The sequence below is a fragment of the Camponotus floridanus genome, unplaced genomic scaffold, assembly GCF_003227725.1.
Source record: "Camponotus floridanus strain SB8 unplaced genomic scaffold, Cflo_v7.5 scaffold1, whole genome shotgun sequence".
NCBI lineage: Eukaryota > Metazoa > Arthropoda > Insecta > Hymenoptera > Formicidae > Camponotus > Camponotus floridanus.
This window is the reverse complement of record NW_020229214.1, coordinates 2,102,435-2,120,190: the sequence shown is the minus strand read 5'-3', so window position 1 is coordinate 2,120,190 and position 17,756 is coordinate 2,102,435. Positions and strand designations below refer to the sequence as shown.

The window sequence follows — 17,756 nt, the reverse complement described above, 5'->3', positions numbered from 1 at the left end:
AGCAGGAGAGAGAGATGCATATAACGCGAGTAAATATATTCAAAAAAGAATACCCTATCACGGAGCACTTCGACACGAACGCGGAAAATTTACGCCGGTTTTACGATCTCGCTATATAATCGAGTTTCGTTTATTTTACGATTTCGCATCTCCATTCCATAGATCATACTGTCGATAGTGTTATCGTGGAACAATATTTTTGACCAACTCCTCGCTGATATCGAAACGTCATAGGTATCGACATATATCAATCCTTTTATTCTTGCGATCGGTCGAGTAGATAGATATTTATTGGAATTTTATAATCTACGTAATTACTATGCATTATTCTGTATATTACACATTTTATTAACGTCTAATCTTATTGAAACAATTGTGTTATAATTGTGTTATAATGCCTTATAACACTACAGATTATTTTGTTAATTAATAAATTTTTTATATGATATAAAAAAGAAATATTTCTTATGTAAAAATAATGTCAGTATTCTGACTACTTTTTCAAAAAGAAAAAAGGAAAAGATCTAAGATTGAAATCATAGATTGCTTTACTATTAGCCGAGAGAAAGAATCTTTTCACGTAAGTTCTTTATTCGGGGTGACTGGCGAAATAACGACAAAATCGGCTGACGCCAGCAGGAAATTTCGTAATACTCATTGAATTTCCGAGTCTGTTGCGGTTCCGCTTTTAGAACTCTCCATAAAATCGATTCTGTTGATTTCTTTTAAAACCCATTTCGTGTTCTAACATAATTTTTTTTTAAATCAATCTTTTTAAAATCTTTCTCATCTTTGATTTTCGACGATATATTCTTATAAATAACAAATAATTTATCGAAAAATTTCTAAATTTTTACATCTTTGTATAAAGTATTACAAATAAATTTCTACATCTTCCAAATTAAAATATTATATAATTATATACAAGTTTAGTATAATTATATATAAGTTTAGTTTAATAATGCATATTACGTAAAATAATATAATTTGATTAATAACAAGAAAATATTACAGTAGCACAATCCTGGGTTTGACAGGAGATAAAAATCGATAACTTTCTCATCCCTTTGTATTTTCTATCGTCATCGTGAACTCAGTAACACGAGAACGCATGCCATCAATATAGCGAATGCCTCTCTACATATACTTTTATGCATGGTAGCTGTCACGAGTGCAAAAGTTGTAAAAGGCGCGAATGCATATATCATGCAGGCGTAATGCAATATCAGCTGGGGCCTCTTGGCCCAGGGGCCTGACATCCTGACTATATACCGGTGTAAGTATAAGTAATGCCTGTTATTTGCCGGGTATTAGTTTTTGCACCGGTTTAACTTATCGTCCTCGTAAAGTAGCGCACAATTACCTGTCTCTACTGTGCGAATGCCAACGCAGAAGCTCATGACGACCTCTCTCGTATCACTTCCGAGAGTGTTTCTCCGTGAAATTACATTCGCCATAAAACGACGATAAGATAAATTGGAATCAGGAAAAAGATTCACTTTGAGAAATCAAGAAAAAAATTCACTCGAGGAAACCAGGCATTTACTTATTCATAGGATACAGTTTCAGTTTTAGAACCATAACAATTAGTCACTAATGATATTTCTTTTTTTTTCATTAAATGATAAATTTTAAAAAACCATCAAATATACATCAAAGAAAATATTATTACCGAAATAAACCACTGATTGAAACGAGCATATTATCTCTGACAATTCAAGCAAGCTATTTTAAAAAATGTTTGTCACGCATGTCATATATTATTTGGATGAATAATGTCGATGACTTACTTATCTCTAAATTATTATGTCATATGTTAAATTTTCAACTGTCGTAATTTCAAATAACTCATGCGATAACGATCAATAAAGCACTTCGTCATAATCGCATCATATGATGACTAATGAAGAATCAAATTTTATTGGTGCAAAATTCCTCGCATCGTAAATAAATGTATCATAAATCATTAGAACGAATCATAGAACGAATCGACAGAAACTCGTTATCATTATTGATGTCATGGATAAAAATTTATATCGTTTTTATAACATACGAAATAATGTGGAATTTTATGGAAATATCTGCATTCTTTTAGTTAATGATCGACTTTCAATTACATTATGCAACTCTATTTTCAGTTACAAATTGTGGTTATATTCAATTATATTTCAATTGCATTTATATTCAATTCAATATTATATAAAAACGGCCATTCCACTTACACACATACAATAAAATTCGTGCGTCTAATTTCAAATCTAAACCGTCATTAGAATTTTTGAGAATCATTCAGACGCCTGAAAAGCATATTTTCTCACGTTATCGACTTAAGGAATCAACCTTTAGCGAGCATCAACGATCTTGTCGGTAGGCTTTGTTCAAAATTACGAGTTGTCTCTCTCTCTCTTCTGTTTCCTCATTTTCTATTTTTCTCCTTCTCCATCTTTTACCTCTACGTTCGTGTAATCATTTAGGATCGACGATATTTCCGATTACGGGAGTAGCCGCCGTTACGGATAATGAGCCGATAAGGCCAATCGCCGAAAAAGGTTGGTACACATTTATATGTATCCACTTGGTCCAATTAAGGCTAACCGGTAGCAACACGATCACAAGATTCCAGCGATTTTCAAAGATTTATCTGCAGTCAGTCGATGACCGCACATCAAATCAATAACAGGATGATGAAGTAAATTCTATTCGCATGCAGATGTGTTCGATATTTCAGGAAAAGTGTGAGACTGCTGGAATTGATGGATGCGATGTCGCATCTTACGATATTTAATAATGAAACGAGAATTATAACAATTTAAAGCACACTCCAATGTATTTGAGCACGTTCTCTCACTGTCATTTTATTATGTTAATTATTGATGCATTAATTGTTTTATGTTTTATTACAATATATGACTTTATCCAAATAAAAAATATAAAAGTGTTATGTACAAAAAAATATTAATAATAGTTAAATAAGTTACGTCGCGTAAAAATAATATAAAATTAATATATAATATATTAATAAAAATTTTGTGAATGTTAATTACGCAAAAATATTTATATTCCAAAGCATTATTTATATGTCTCATTTATTATTGCATATTATAGTGGCGTCATGAAAGAATAAAGATATTTGCAATATGTATTTCTACTCCCTTTAGGGAGTATATGTATAAATGAAATTTGAAACATATTTGAAAACGGTGTCCATAGTAAGACGTATAACAAAGGATCTCGCACAGGCATCCGTTTATTCGGATCACCCAAAGAATCGAATACTGGTCGCATTTGCCCGGATGAGAATCGGGCTACACAAGGGTGAAAAACCGAGTGAAAGTCCACCTGGTGCTTCCGTTGCTCATGCGAGCGGAGCGAAGGGGCGTAAACGCGCGAAAAATCGACATGGAATTTCCTCGATTTTCCTCGAAGGGCGTTGCGTGACCACCCGGCATCTCCGCACATAAATCCAGCCACGACGGAAATCGCAACGATTAAAAGAGAGGTCGAGGTGACACAATACGGTTGTCTGTCGAATATTTACTGAGGTCAGCTCTTTATTGTTACTAGAGCAGCTCTTCTTCTTCGCCTTCTCGTATTTTTTAGTATAGACTTTAGTATTTGACTGACTAAAATTTTCAATAATCAATACATGGGATATTTAAATTCAATAATAATGTCCACGAGTATCACACACATGGGAAAATATTAAAATTATTATTTAATTCGTATAATTGTGATAATACGTGATTAAGTATTTGCAAAACGTATTAAATTTTTGCACAGAGTTTGACAAAGTTAAAACGTTCGTGCCGACTGTAAATGTTCGGGTATTTTGATTATGTGACATTTTCTTTGCAAAATCGCCCAAGTATGGAAAACAGAATCCTTTTTCTTTTCTCTTTCCTCTATCCCCTATTCCTTTCCCAGGAGTTTGATCTTTTCTTTCTCACACATTCCTCCTTTATATTCTCGGATTGTCACTGTTCTTTCGGACCCCCTTGTTGCCTTAGCGGCAATTTAGTGAATGGACGTCTCCAAGTCACTCCTCTTTGAAAGATCAGAACAACCGCCTTTTAAAACTTCCTCGAATGGAGTCGTTTCAGAAAAAAGCCGATGTATGCAAAAGGAATATAAGACGAAAAGTCATTCTATAAACTTTTAACAATGTCGATACTCAATAGAGCAAAAAATCGAACAATACATCCATGCTATTGTAAATTTCTAATAAATTTCCATTATACATCACGCGATAAATACTTAAAGATAACATTCGATATTATCTTTTTTTAAATAGATTATAGATAGACAATAATTATGCTTATGTTATAATTATTGCATTTATGTGTTTGGATATTAGAAGCGAATGTCGATACTCAATAGAATAAAAAATCGAACAATACATCCATGCTATTGTAAATTTCTAATAAATTTCCATTATACAATACATCACGCGATAAATACTTAAAGATAACATTCGATATTATCTTTTTTTAAATAGATTATAGATAGACAACGATTATGCTTATGTAATAATTATTGCATTTATGTGTTCGGATATTAGAAGCGACACGTTGCATCCCGTAACGACTAACTAATAATGTGTCAAGTTATACGTATCAAGAGTTAATGCGTCTGTTAATTCGACTAGGAATAACCGTTTCCAAGTCTAATAAACGCTCGACACGCAGGATAATTAAGCGTACACGCGCGTCTAATTGCGAAGATACGTCCGAGAGCGCAAGCGGCGTATCTGGCTCTCGCGTGAAATCTCTTACGAAATGGTAGGGATCGCAGCTGGTAGCGGCTGAGCAGGAGGATCTTGGATAGGATCTCTTTTAATGATCGCTGACTTAATATTCTCCCGGCGCGACGGTACTCGATTTAACGAGGGCGGCATCGCTGCGGGCCACAAAACGCACGCGTGCAGCAAGCAGGTGAAGCAACGGCCGGGAAATAGACCGACCGATCCAGGGACTGGTCCAGGGAGCGGAGAAACGCGCCGTACCTACTGGAAGAAACGCGCGGGAACCTGTCCAAGACAGGCCGGCCAGATAAGCAAGTGCGCGATAAGATACGCTAATTGAGAGATCTTAATTGGAGGCTGCGCGCTGGACCCTCTTCTCGCGGCGGGCATACCGCCAACGGCACGTCGTCTCTTCGCCGTATTTGTGAATCCACGATGCTCATCTTTGACTCGTTTTCACGTCATAAATATTATAAAAAATACTGCATTCCGAAACCGCGGATAAGTCTAGACTGACAAAAAATATCGCATATATTTTTAGTTTATTAAACGTCTGAAAGAGTTTCTAAAGTAAATAAATTCATTCTACGTTCGAGTTAAATAAACATGATTATTATAAATAATAATTGCTAAAATAATGTGCAGGATATTTAAGAGATACACAATACCTCTCCACTTGAAGATTATTGATGATAATTTAAAAGTATTAATATTGACATATATAATCGGCTAAGCGAATAAAACAATAAGTAGAGACAAAAATTGACTCTCAAATGGCCAAAAAATAAATAATCACATTTAGTCGCATGAATCTCATAATGCAGATTTTAAATTATTTATTTACCGTACCGTCGACTGGTCTGTGCATTTCGTGTGAAATCTTGGGACACCAATCCGCCACATCCGCTACGAAAGCGGATTGCGGGCATTATCCGGTAAGATAGAGTTTCCGATAGGGGAGCAGGAAAGCTACATCAAGCTCAGGAAGATAATCTTGGGATCTAGATGCGGGAACTTACGCACCATAGGACATTGCCTACCCGGTGACGCGTGAATGTACGTTGATATAGAGGGGCGAAGGAAGGAAAAGGAGTACGCGAGAGATTCGGCAGGGAGGAGAACGAAACGGTAGACTTTGTGTAAGGATAAGGAGGGTGCAACACACAACAGTTTCACGGGCCGATGTTAAGTTAAACAAACTTGAATGAAAGATAGCGCGAGATTTATTGGGGAGTAGCTCGAGATTTGGACAGACGAGATTCATGAACATATTTTCCTTTTTACGTCTTCTTCTCTTTCCCTCCTTCCTCCCCCTTCTAGGTAAGTGTGTAGAAAATCCTGATTCTTTCTCAACCATCGCTGCAAATAGAGAACCTCTCAGGCGGATCGTGTTGCCGCCGCCGTCAAAACGTGTTTGATGTGTTTGATTTTAGCTTTCCGTCTCGAGACGGCTCGAGTGGATGGATAAGTATATTGAGAGCCTCACAAATCCGGTAAAAATTCGGCGCTCCCTGTGAAGTTGAATTTCTTTCACGACGCTGGAATATCCCCCTTTTTTAACGCTGTCATGAAAGAATCTACAATAATAATGTCTGCCACATTATTATACAAATTTGGAGTTTATATCTGTGAAACGTGCCATTTACAAAATTATTAGAAATAAATGCATAGCGAGATGCTTTTCCCTCCCTTATAAAGAGAAACAAATTATTTAACGGCTATCATTACAGAGTCTTAAACTTTATTATTATTACTTTACTTCGAGGAGAGAAACGAGAGATCAATTACGTCACGCGGGTAAGACAAACCCGTCTTCATTTTTTCGCAAACATTTCTGCAGTTTGCATAACTCGTTGGACCAAATCGTATGTCCGTTACTTTATCGCTCTCTGGAGACTGGTTTAGCTACCATTCCTTCATGCTATCGTTTTGCATGCGAACTAAGGATTACAGCCATTAGAGGGATAAGAAGTCGGTGTGATAATAAATACGACGAATAGCAGTGTATGAGCGTGTATTTGACAGTGTTTTTCTCTCTCGTACGGCGGCACACATTATTAGAATTCGCAGTACGTATGCGATTTAAGTTGGAATGTTATATTATTGCTAGTTGCTGCCGGGCGTGCTGTGCTCATTCGTAATAGACTGTTGCGCATCGTAAATAAAACGTGTGTGCGTGTGTATGTGTGTGTGTGTGTATGTGCGCGCGCGCGCATTTGTATGTCGTGTGTGTCTTTCGCGCTACAGTCAAGATGATTAACGCCGAGCAGCGCGAAGGCGCAATCAAAATCGAATCTAATTTCTCCAATCCGGGATGCAACGCTCGTTGAACGTCGGCCAGTTACGAAAGTGGCTCCCTGTCCTTCTCGTAGAAAAATCTCAGTTCGGCTAATTGGCCGTCGTCCAAAGTGCGAAGCACCTGCAAGTGTTCTCTCTCCCTCTAGGGTCGGTCATCCCCTCGAGACGCGTGCACACGAGCACAGCACGGCCGGGGTACATCGATACATCGATTTAGTGGGTAACGGGTGGGCCTCTATATTACAACGCGAATTACAGTGTAGAATATCATCATCGTCGTCGTTCGTTATACAACAATCATCGTAATAATTATTATCATCGTTTCATTGTTATCGATCGTCATCGGGTGTGCCTAAGACAAGTCGGTATTAAATATCTTACAATACACATCATCTTTCATATATATATTTTTATTTATATATATATAATATTTATATTTTACCTTTTTCTTTTTTTATTTTTATTTGTTATGTATACTATCTATCTATAGGGAGGGGTAGAGTCAGATTCATCTCTCGTGTTTTGTTCGTTTCATACCGTTTTCTGGTTCGTCAATATGGTGAGGATGTAAAAAAAAGGAAGGGACTCGGATTAGGCGTGATGATCTGCTCGCAATCGAGTCAGATGAATGATAAGACGATCAGCATCGTATAGTATCAATACACAGTTTAAAGACCGAGGAAAATTTTTTTTTCTTGCCAATATGTAAGAATGTACAAACCAGCGAATGTTAAACGAAAAAATCGATGCAATTTCTTCTCAATCTCAAAATTACAAAATACCAAAACGAGACTCGATTACGAATAGTTCGATGAGATCGCGAGAATGACGCTGGTCGGGAATCGCTTTCTTTCTTCTTCATATATATATATAGGAACGGATACATGTACGAACGAATATATATATACATAGAACGACAGTCAGTGACATATCTCGCTTTCGAAGAGACTCGCAAACTCCATAAAAATTATTCTATCATTTTTTTTTTACACATCGCCGTGAACGCCGCGGTGATTCTCTGCACGTCGCTACGTGACGCTAGGCTTACACATACAAAAACGAGTTGGTTAATTTTTAGAGGTGGAGTTACAATACCCATATTAGAATACAATACATATATGTTTTTTAGATTAGTTAACTGTTATTAAATTATAAGCGTCGGATTTTATGCCTTTCTCATGATCAGCTGCTGGCATTTAATTTCTGTTTACACGCGACATCTTATCGTGCTTAGCTTGCACTCGCCACGTGCCGATAACGAATCACCAAAAGGTATGATACTTTGTTACAATTAAAAGCAGTCTGTGATAAAAGAGGCAAACAAGGCTGCCGGAATGTGAAAATTGTTGTTTCCGAAGAAATAAATGATTAATTTATTAAGAAACGCGTTGCAAAATTTAATCTTTGATTCGTTGTACGAAACGTGGCGTCACTACGTGCGTATTGCTCCCTACTTTTTTTTTTTAACACACATACAAACATCCGTAGGAATAAGCTTTTCTATGCACTGCCACTCATATGCAATTAAATTAATCAAATATTGAGTATTTGTCAGACTTTGCGTAAAAAGCGTGTTTTAACCATCGAAACGAGTGAAGGAATGCGGAGAAAAGAAAATATATGTCTTTAAGTTAACTGATTATTCAAAAAAAGTAGTTAAATCTTGATAATGTGTGTATAACTGAAATATTACTCCTTATTAGAATTTATGAAAATGCGTGTGCGTATAAATGTAAATTTGCAATGGTTACTTTTTTACATACGTGAAAAGAATTTACAATACAAAAATAGATTTCCAAGAAAAAAGTATAAATAAGAATTAAGGATGAAACATTTGCTCTCGAGCAAATAATTAATGACATCGTATCAAACGATTCACGGTTGTGACGAAATAACGTTGCGTTAAATGATAATTAAGGAATGTGACTGACAGAAAAGAGAGGAGACTGAAAAGAGGAATAGCAACGGTGAGCAACGGTGAAAACGATAAAAAGAGAGCAGCGCATATCTTCATATACATACATATATATATATATATATATATATATATATATATATATATATATATATATATATATACGTACAAGACAACGAAGAGTCTCTCGGGCGTTTCGGCTTTCGTAGTACCTAGACATGATTTCAATAAATAAGCTACCTATATAGGGATTGATCTCTTTTTTTTTTCTTTCAAGGGGAGAGGGAACAGGCGCTCCTTACGTGGCGAATCTGCGAAAGTGGAATCAGCCCAGGGTGCCTTTCTCGTGCCTGTAGAAGATAAAACGGCGCGACGCGCGAGGACGGCGTCCAGTCGGGAAAATAGAAGCGAAAAATAAGATCGCACGAGACGTTCTCGCAAAAAGAACTCGGCGTCCCTGGCTCCCTTCGTCGAGTCGCCACCGCGTCATATATTCATGTACCTAGCCTAATAATACAGTCTGCGATAGCATTCTAAGGATTAAGTTCATTAACGATAATGCATTATATATTACACGCATTCACACGCGTTCCGGAGGCGAAATACGTATGCACGCAAAATGCACACAAATATAATATATGCTCGCGCACAAACATGCAGTTCCAACCGATCGCCGTTGTCCGAATGCTCGAAAGGAAAAGTGTCTCGAGATAGATTTCACGTGGGAAATTATTTAGAAAATATACGTCGATAGTTTTTCAATCGATGCCATTTTATAGAAATATACTCTTTATCTTTTCTTTCTTTCTTTCTTTCATTGCGTATCTCATAAGAATTCTCAAAAATTACGTGTACAGCTTGCCTGCTGCCAATATATTAGCATAGAGAGCTCTTATATAAATACAAAAGTAATATTTTTTGAAAACGTGACGCTCCTTTTCGAGCCTTGTTTACATTAAGCCTTCAAATGTCCCGCATCTGAAACATTGTGTTTCTTGTATCTCAAAGCCACGCAATGACATCGTTATTAATCTTCCAGGATATTCTCGATATATATAAAATTCATCGTAGCCGTGAAACACATCGACGACTCGAGGGGAAAATATAAGCTTGAATTATTCGAAGAAGAAACTCGGAGAACTGTCGTCGGTCGTCATATACTCTCGGCACGTTCGTAATCGATCGTACCATGAGTTTGTGCGTCGGCGGCGGTAAGGCCTGCGTCGCGAACACGCAGGCAGGCACGCACACATTATTCATACACGCGGGCAGGCACGCACGCACGCTACGTTAGGCGGCGTAATTAGCACAGCGAGCGAGAGAGTCTTGCGCGGCGTGAGCTCTAACTGCGCAGGAGGGCGTAAGAACGACGACGTACGAGCATCCGCGATGTGACGAGTATTTCTTCGCTGGACCAGCGCCGACAATCCGTTCCCGCTTTGATTCCCGGGGGAAGGAATCGACCGCAACCGGACATCGTGATCCTCTTACGCATAAATTTGAAAAAGAGCCGAATCAATGAGTGGGGTCATCAGTATAATATAAACAAAATCGTCTATTTGTTTCTTGGTTTCCTCGTATCGAGTTGCACCAATATCGGGCATTTTATCGAATTTTTTTATATCAATTTCATTTTTCAACAAATTAAGATTACGATAATTGTATTAATTTTTTAATTTCGGAAAAAATATATGAATGTGTATATTGAACATTTCACGATATCCGGATACCTTTGTCGGGCAAGTCCGGAAGACACGTCCATCGGCGTGCGTCGTCCGCGCGTCTTTTTGCGCTACCATCGCGGGCCAGTGACCGCGCTCGAAGCACAGCAGCCGTTCGGTTGCGTTTCTACGACGTGAATTTCTTCCATTCGCATCAAACGATCGATTGGGCAATAACGGCTCAAACGAATTTACATGACTGTATCGCAGTTTATCGCGACGCGCAGCATCGAGTGTGAAAGAAATATGTACTAATTGGCCACGCTTCGTCACGAGATTAAGAAAAGAAAGAAAGAAGGATAGATAACTAGGTAGATAAATAGATAGAGCGAGAAAAAGAGAGAGAGAGAGAGAGGAGAGAGAGAGAGAGTGATTGAATGTATAAAAAAAAGAGACGAGAACAGAGAGATAACGAACGATTCATCGCGCGAACCAAACTCACGAGGAATCAATGATTAGAAAAAAAAAACGCTCTTATCGTTACGAGGTACGTACTTGCCTGAAGGGGTCAGTCGGGGCAAGTGTAAATCGAACTTAACCGCGTGAAATCGAGATAGCTTCGTCGGGCGGGAACTCGCGCGCTCGCGCTTCCAGGTCGTCCCGCGTCTCCCTCGATCTTACGTCAAGTGACGACGCTCGACGACGACGCCCGTTCCCGCCGCGGAAACGTCACCCGGGCGGAAACGGAAACTGAACGGGCGCAGCTATAAGGCGTGCGTATGTGTGCGTGTGTATGCGCGCGTTCTCGCACACGGTTCTCGCAAGCGGTCGCGTCCACGCTCTCGATTCGCCGACCGAATTCGAACGAATACGTGGTGCTTCGAGTCGCGACTCACGAGGCGCCGTTAAGTGGGCTCCTGACATCCCGACCACGAGCGGTCCACCAGCGTATATATATTTGGCAGTCTGATCTCAGGTTCTCACGGGGTAATGGAGGAGGCAGTCTTGATCGGCGAGCTCGCACGCGGCTCAATACTTGCTGCTGGCCTCGACGAGGAGGCGACTCTCGTGTCGTCTCCGGGGCCCCGAGTCCGCTCCGTCCTGCCGCATCTTCCAGCGATTCGAATGCCGATGGCGATGCGTGGACGTGTGCGCGTGCTCCCTCGCGCTGTCGGCCTGCAACAGGGAGTTCTTCGTGGCCCTCATCACCGGCGATGGCTTCCTCGAGACGACGAACGGCTCCCGCGGCTCCATACCGCCCATCTCCGCGTTCACTAGGCTGTTGTGGTGGTTTATGTCGGCGTGGGGGTTGTACTTGATGAAGTTGAAGCACTCCTGTCTGCCGTGGGGGTTTTTCATCGGCTTGCCATACTTGTTGAAGCCGATGTATCGCGAGCCGTCGACCACGCTCCTGTACCTCAGATACGAGCCGTTGTATACTTCGTAAAACTGGCACATCGGTCCCTTTTGCTTCTTAGGCTGAAAGTAAACAGTCGACGGTTCGTGATATATTATCCGCTGTTTTTCAATCCCTTGCTCTTCGAGATAATAAGGATGCATGTTAAATATCTTTTTTCCGTCGTACAAAATTTCTTATCTAATCTAACTTTATTCGCGAAAGATAAATTCCATAAATTTTTCACTTTTATTATAATATAAAGTGTAACACTGCAAAAGATTAAAAAATGTTTATACGAATCTAAGAGCGTAATCAAATAAAAACAAAAATATGGATCGATAAAATTATACTTTTTTTTTGGCGAATCGATCGAAATTGAAAATTAAATGTATAGATGATAGATCGATGATTTTCAATCATTGCATTCGCACAAAAGTAAACACAATTATTCGAAAACTTCCCCTCGCGAGACGGATTCAGGAAATTGAGCGGTAAATTTAACGCACGATGAATCAGGCAAGATTAAGGCTTGTAATACACGTTGTAAACGTTGAAGCCTTAAATCACCGGACTGTTAATAATCCAATTTCTAAATTACAGCCCCGCATATAAGTGATGAATAGAAATTTACGAAATTACGAACAGTCCAATGCGTTTACCAGTGCGTGTAAATCTACTCGCTCACTCGGGATGATGGAGTATGCTACTAATTGGTAGGCGAGTAATTACCAGGCCGACAAGTTTCCACCGCTTATTGAAGCAAATGTATCGTTGGCTCTTCTCCGCAAAGATGTACAGCTTCCTACTGAAATCTTCCGATTGTGTGGTGAGTTTCTCTGTAACACACGAAAAGAGAAAGAAACGTGAAACATCTCGTAACGCGAATCATTATATTTAAATAAAAGTTCGATACAGTTTATTACGCGATCTTCAAAATCGTTTTCAAAATTATTCTCTCCCCGTGGAGGAGAAAATAACGGGAATAAAGCAATCTGCATTGTAAATAACTCGGGACAGTCCGAGAGGGACTTTGAGAAAAGCCTTGCAATTCCTACCAGCTTCGATCTCGGAGGACAAGCGACAGGATGCACAAAGCGAACCGTTTTGTGCTTCGGTATGCGCGCTGGCATATTTCCGAGAAGAGACCTCGTCGAGGTTTATGGCGCGAGTTGTACCTACAACGACGCTGGGACCCCTCTCTACCAAGGCGTTCTTCGGCATCGAGAAAAGAAGAAAAGACTCGGCTAAGCCCGCCGCCGAGGCTAGTTGGTGCTAATGAAGGAGGCACAGACCGTCCGGTGTGTGCTTTGCCACTTAGCGGATCCTGTCGTGCCTCGACCCCGAAGTGCACGTTGCACCGTAGCCAGCGCCGTCTCTCCTTCTCGCTCCGTTCTGCGTCTTCGTGTCTCTTTTCCTCCACCCTTCCTACCTGGTGTTACGAAATTTTGCCGAGTGAGAAGCAGGCACCCTTTGTCTGTCGGATGGAGGAAAAAAAGAGGGACCGACCGGTACAGGTACAGGTGCAACGTTTTTTTTTTCCTCCTTCTCCTTTTCATTTCTAGTGCGAGAAACATCTAATTCAATATGCTCACACGTTGCTGTAACGTCAGAATTGGGTCAGAAGAGATGGAAATTCGATTCCTTTCTTATTCCTGTCGTTTACCACAAACGAGAATGTAACGGATACATTTTTATATCCTTCGTAAAGGGGCATTTACTCTGTTCGACTAAGATAAAAAATCTGTAGTTTGTAATGCTTTAAAGAATCTATTTCGTTCCGACATATGTTGGTACGTAAGAGAATCATAATGAGAGGAGAATTAAACTAGAAGGGCAAAAGTTTTGTTCTTTCGCTGATAGGTTTGTCTACAGCCGATCGCAACGTTTCTCGGAAACTTTGTGACGGAAGGCGCAATCTTGAAATCGAGTGTTTGTCCATGGGTTAGTAGTGCGGCATGAGCTTCAGTAGTATAGAGAGAATAAAGAAGGTGAATCTGCAGGGTGGCCCATTTGCCGGAGCCTCGTTAAATTCAAGTGGTTCTCGTCGGATACCCTTCCAACATCGAAATCAAGAATGTCTTTGAACTGCCTCGTAAAATCCTTCTTCGATTCAGTCTATTTTTTCTCTCTCTCTTTCTGTTTCCTTCCTCTTGCTTATATCTCTTTCTCTTATCCGGCTTCCACGGCTTTCCGTAGAGTGCCGTAGACAATAAAAACGACAGAGAAGACTTAATTTCAAACTGCTGTTTCGCTAGCCTTTTACAATCTGCGCCAATTAATTGCGCCACTTACGCTAATTAATTAGATTTACCTCGTAATGGAGCGTCAATTCCGATAGTATCGTTAAAGAGGACAAATAATTGTCCTTTCTGTCTATCGCTCGAGATAGTTTAAGTGAGAAATATCTACATGATTATGTACCCTTTAACGCGGCGACCGATAAGTTCTTTGAATATTAATGCGCCGATTGATAGATGGTATAATCGAGAGATATATATTTCGAAAAAACTTCCAACTCATTGCTTAATCATAAAATATTTTGTAATTATTTTGCAATTTAGATAGACAATAAATATACACACGTGGATTTTTTAATAGATTGCTTCGCATACAAGAAACTACGTCAGCAATCAAAATATTGCATAATAAAAATGATTAAGAGAGAAAAATTTCATATATTTTTCTATTTGAAAATGCTTTTTGAAAAGTTAATTGATAAATTTTTATGAATAAAAATCTATCCATCACATATAATACATAGATACTATACTTAATAATTTTAATAAATCACATATTTAATCAAAAAACTTTTATCTTTTCCGTCGATTGGACGCGATTAAACGATAATTAATTAGCAAAAATAAAACCTTGGAATTATTTTCATTATTATCATAAAAAAAATATTATTTTAGCAAATATCGATAAAAGTGATATGTTAAATACTTTCTTTATTAATCGAGATCAGTTTATCGATTAATAAATCGGTAACAAATTTTATGAAGCAATCGATAATGCGATAAAAGTCCAAAACATGTAACTGCGCTACTTTGATACGCTTATTGGAGCAACTGCGTGAATTATGCAGCTGTAAAAATTCGAGCATAACGAAACTCTAGCAAGCCAATACGGAATATGCGTTACATGATAATGTAAGTATCGCGATGGTTGCAAACAAGTCAGAAACTATACGAGCCGATACTCGCTCTTCCTTCCGGTTCATGACACCGGAATTTTAGATATGCGTCGCGCAATATCTGCGGTACAACGACGGAAAAAGATACGATGATAACAACCCGATGGCAACGACATTACCGCGTCTCACAAAGTCCGCTGTACGTATTTGCTCGCTCCAGTTACCCATTACCGAACTTTCACATTTCCGGTACCTCGTCGCCATCGACATCGTCGTCGGCGACTGAAGCAATCGCGAGCAGCGAAACTCTGTCGCTCCGTCTCGAAACGATGATTATCGTTATCAAAGAAAGGAAGTGAGACCGGCGCGCCATTCGAGTGCTGACGCGTTTGTTAGTAAGTTGCCAGACGTGCGGAGACAGGCGTCTACGGAGCATTGATTTCAATCTTCCATTTGATGGATCTCTCCTCGGCCAATGAATTCTCTTCTCGGAATTTCAGGAGATAAATCGAACGCAATAAGCGAAATCTTGATATCGGCGAAAACATTCAAGATTATTTTCAATTAGGAAACGTTTCGAAAAATAATACGAGTACGCTCTATGATTAAACTTATAAACTCTGATACTGGATTAAAGCGATAAAATAAAATATACATGTAGAGAATAAAATATTAACTATAAAAAATAATAAATATAAAGTAGTTATTTATTAGATTCATAATGATATATTTTCTCATAATGCCTACGTGCCTATCGAGAGAGAACGCTATTCGCAAAATATAAAATTCAGAGCATGCAAGAAGCAGAGCTGCATTCCTTCGCAAGACCTATCCGCAATCGATCGACGTAATATATCTTGGCGAAAGATGCCACATTGGAATTTATTCATGGCGCACTCGCAAGCTCGGCGGCGCGTATGAGAATGAAGAGAGGAAGCCACTAAATTTTTCGCTTCAAACCTCTGTCTTCTCTCCCTCAACTCTCCCTCTCCCTCCGTCCTATTCCCTTTCGCTCCCCACCGGCACGTCGCCCTCGCTCTGGTTCCCTCTGATCGGAGCCGCCGCGAGATTAGAGGCTGCCAAATGAATTAAAAGCCAATTTTAATCAAAAGCGGGCACCGGCTTTTAGGCACGATTACCCCGGATAATAACTAGTAGGATGGGCCTGCGCGCGTGAGAGGAAAAGAGCAAGATAGAGGGAGAGAAGAATGGATCCCATATATTACTTCTACGTGCTCCTCGCGATATAGGAACCAATTCGCCGCTCGTTACAGGTTCGCAACTACCTGCGAATTTTTCTATCACGCGGCAAACTCCGCAAATGATTTATCCCTGCTTGAGCTATGAAACAATCCAAGAAATTGGGATAATTCAGAATTTTTATTATCTCGTTGAAAAAAGAAACGGAAAAAAATGCCGCAAGCACGTACGATTCCACGCGAAAAGTGTCGATGCAGCTATTGACGTGCGATGAGACGACGATGCGCCAGGTCGAGAACCACTGGGGCGCTACAATTTCGCGGCGTCGGCGTTATGAAAGCTATAATACAACGCGCGAGGAAGAGATGGCCGGTACCGACCGTGTAAAACGCAAGAAAAAGTCAAAAGGGAAAGGCAGGAGGAGAAGGAGAGACGCGGCTCACTCGTTATGAGCGCGCGCGTATAATAGCGACCCTGTCATTAACACCTAAACGCACGATTGGCCGATGCGAACGCACCGGGAACGTCCACTCTTGGACGTTGTACAGTAGACGAATACCCGGCGCATCAAGACAGATGGGAATGCAACGCGAGGTATCGCGAGATCAAAGGTGCGACAGGTGAAGAGCCTGGTTTATCGGCCTGACACGGTAATCACAGTCCGCCGCGACTCGAATAATTAAATTCCAGTCCGGATGGTCGGTGCTGCTGATGCGCCGATTTTCTGCTTTCGTGCCTACCCCTTTCCCTTTTGTACACAGATCCCCATCGTTTTCCCTCTTTGCCTCTTTCGTGTCGAAATTCGCGCGGGTATCAATCGCGAGGGATGCCCGATTTTCGGGCATTAAACGTCAAACGGGACGCTTGGGAGATCGTTAAATCTGTAGTAAGTACATTGCGTCATGGTAATTATAAGCGTGTCACGTCGATCGTATCTGTGTTTATTCGACGTGCAGGGGTAACGAAAAGTCGATAATTATTATTTACCTTGATTGTAAATGATAGTGATTATCGTGTTATTTCTGACGCACTCGAATTATGACTTATCATTCCTGCGTTTCTCTTTTTCTCTCGCATTCAAAGCTTCTATATTTTCTTGTATATATCTAATAATATGAATTGCAATTAAATCACAGCTCGGTATTACATCTAATGAAAGTAATTTATAGAAAAAAACAATACATTTACACAATCTTTTTATGTTTATCAACATATTAAAATGATAATTATTGCATTATTTTCATCCATGACGATATGTCCATTACATAACTCATTTAGTAAATTATAGAGATAGTGTGGCGATTTATGCCATTTGACAGAAAACATCGAAAGTCATATATCAGCTGTCATTTAACTAGCACGGCAACGAAACTTCGGGAGACTTGAAATTCCCGAAGATTCGTCGTGTC

At 39.7% G+C, this 17,756-nt stretch overlaps 1 protein-coding gene across 8 annotated transcripts in view; it reads right to left on the bottom strand.

Moving 5' to 3' along the window:
- Positions 1–9,132: 9,132 nt before the first annotated feature.
- The window catches only part of LOC105250422 (fibroblast growth factor 17), a 129,646-nt gene continuing 121,022 nt past the window's right edge, over positions 9,133–17,756 (bottom strand). For all 8 annotated transcript variants that reach the window (XM_025406200.1, XM_025406190.1, XM_011256511.2 and 5 more), the window contains 2 exons: positions 12,744–12,850; positions 9,133–12,094 (listed from right to left, as the gene is read on the bottom strand). In XM_025406200.1, the coding sequence (XP_025261985.1) occupies positions 11,645–12,094; positions 12,744–12,850 (557 nt within the window). In that variant the 3' untranslated portion in view covers positions 9,133–11,644. The remainder of the gene's footprint in view (positions 12,095–12,743; positions 12,851–17,756) is intronic.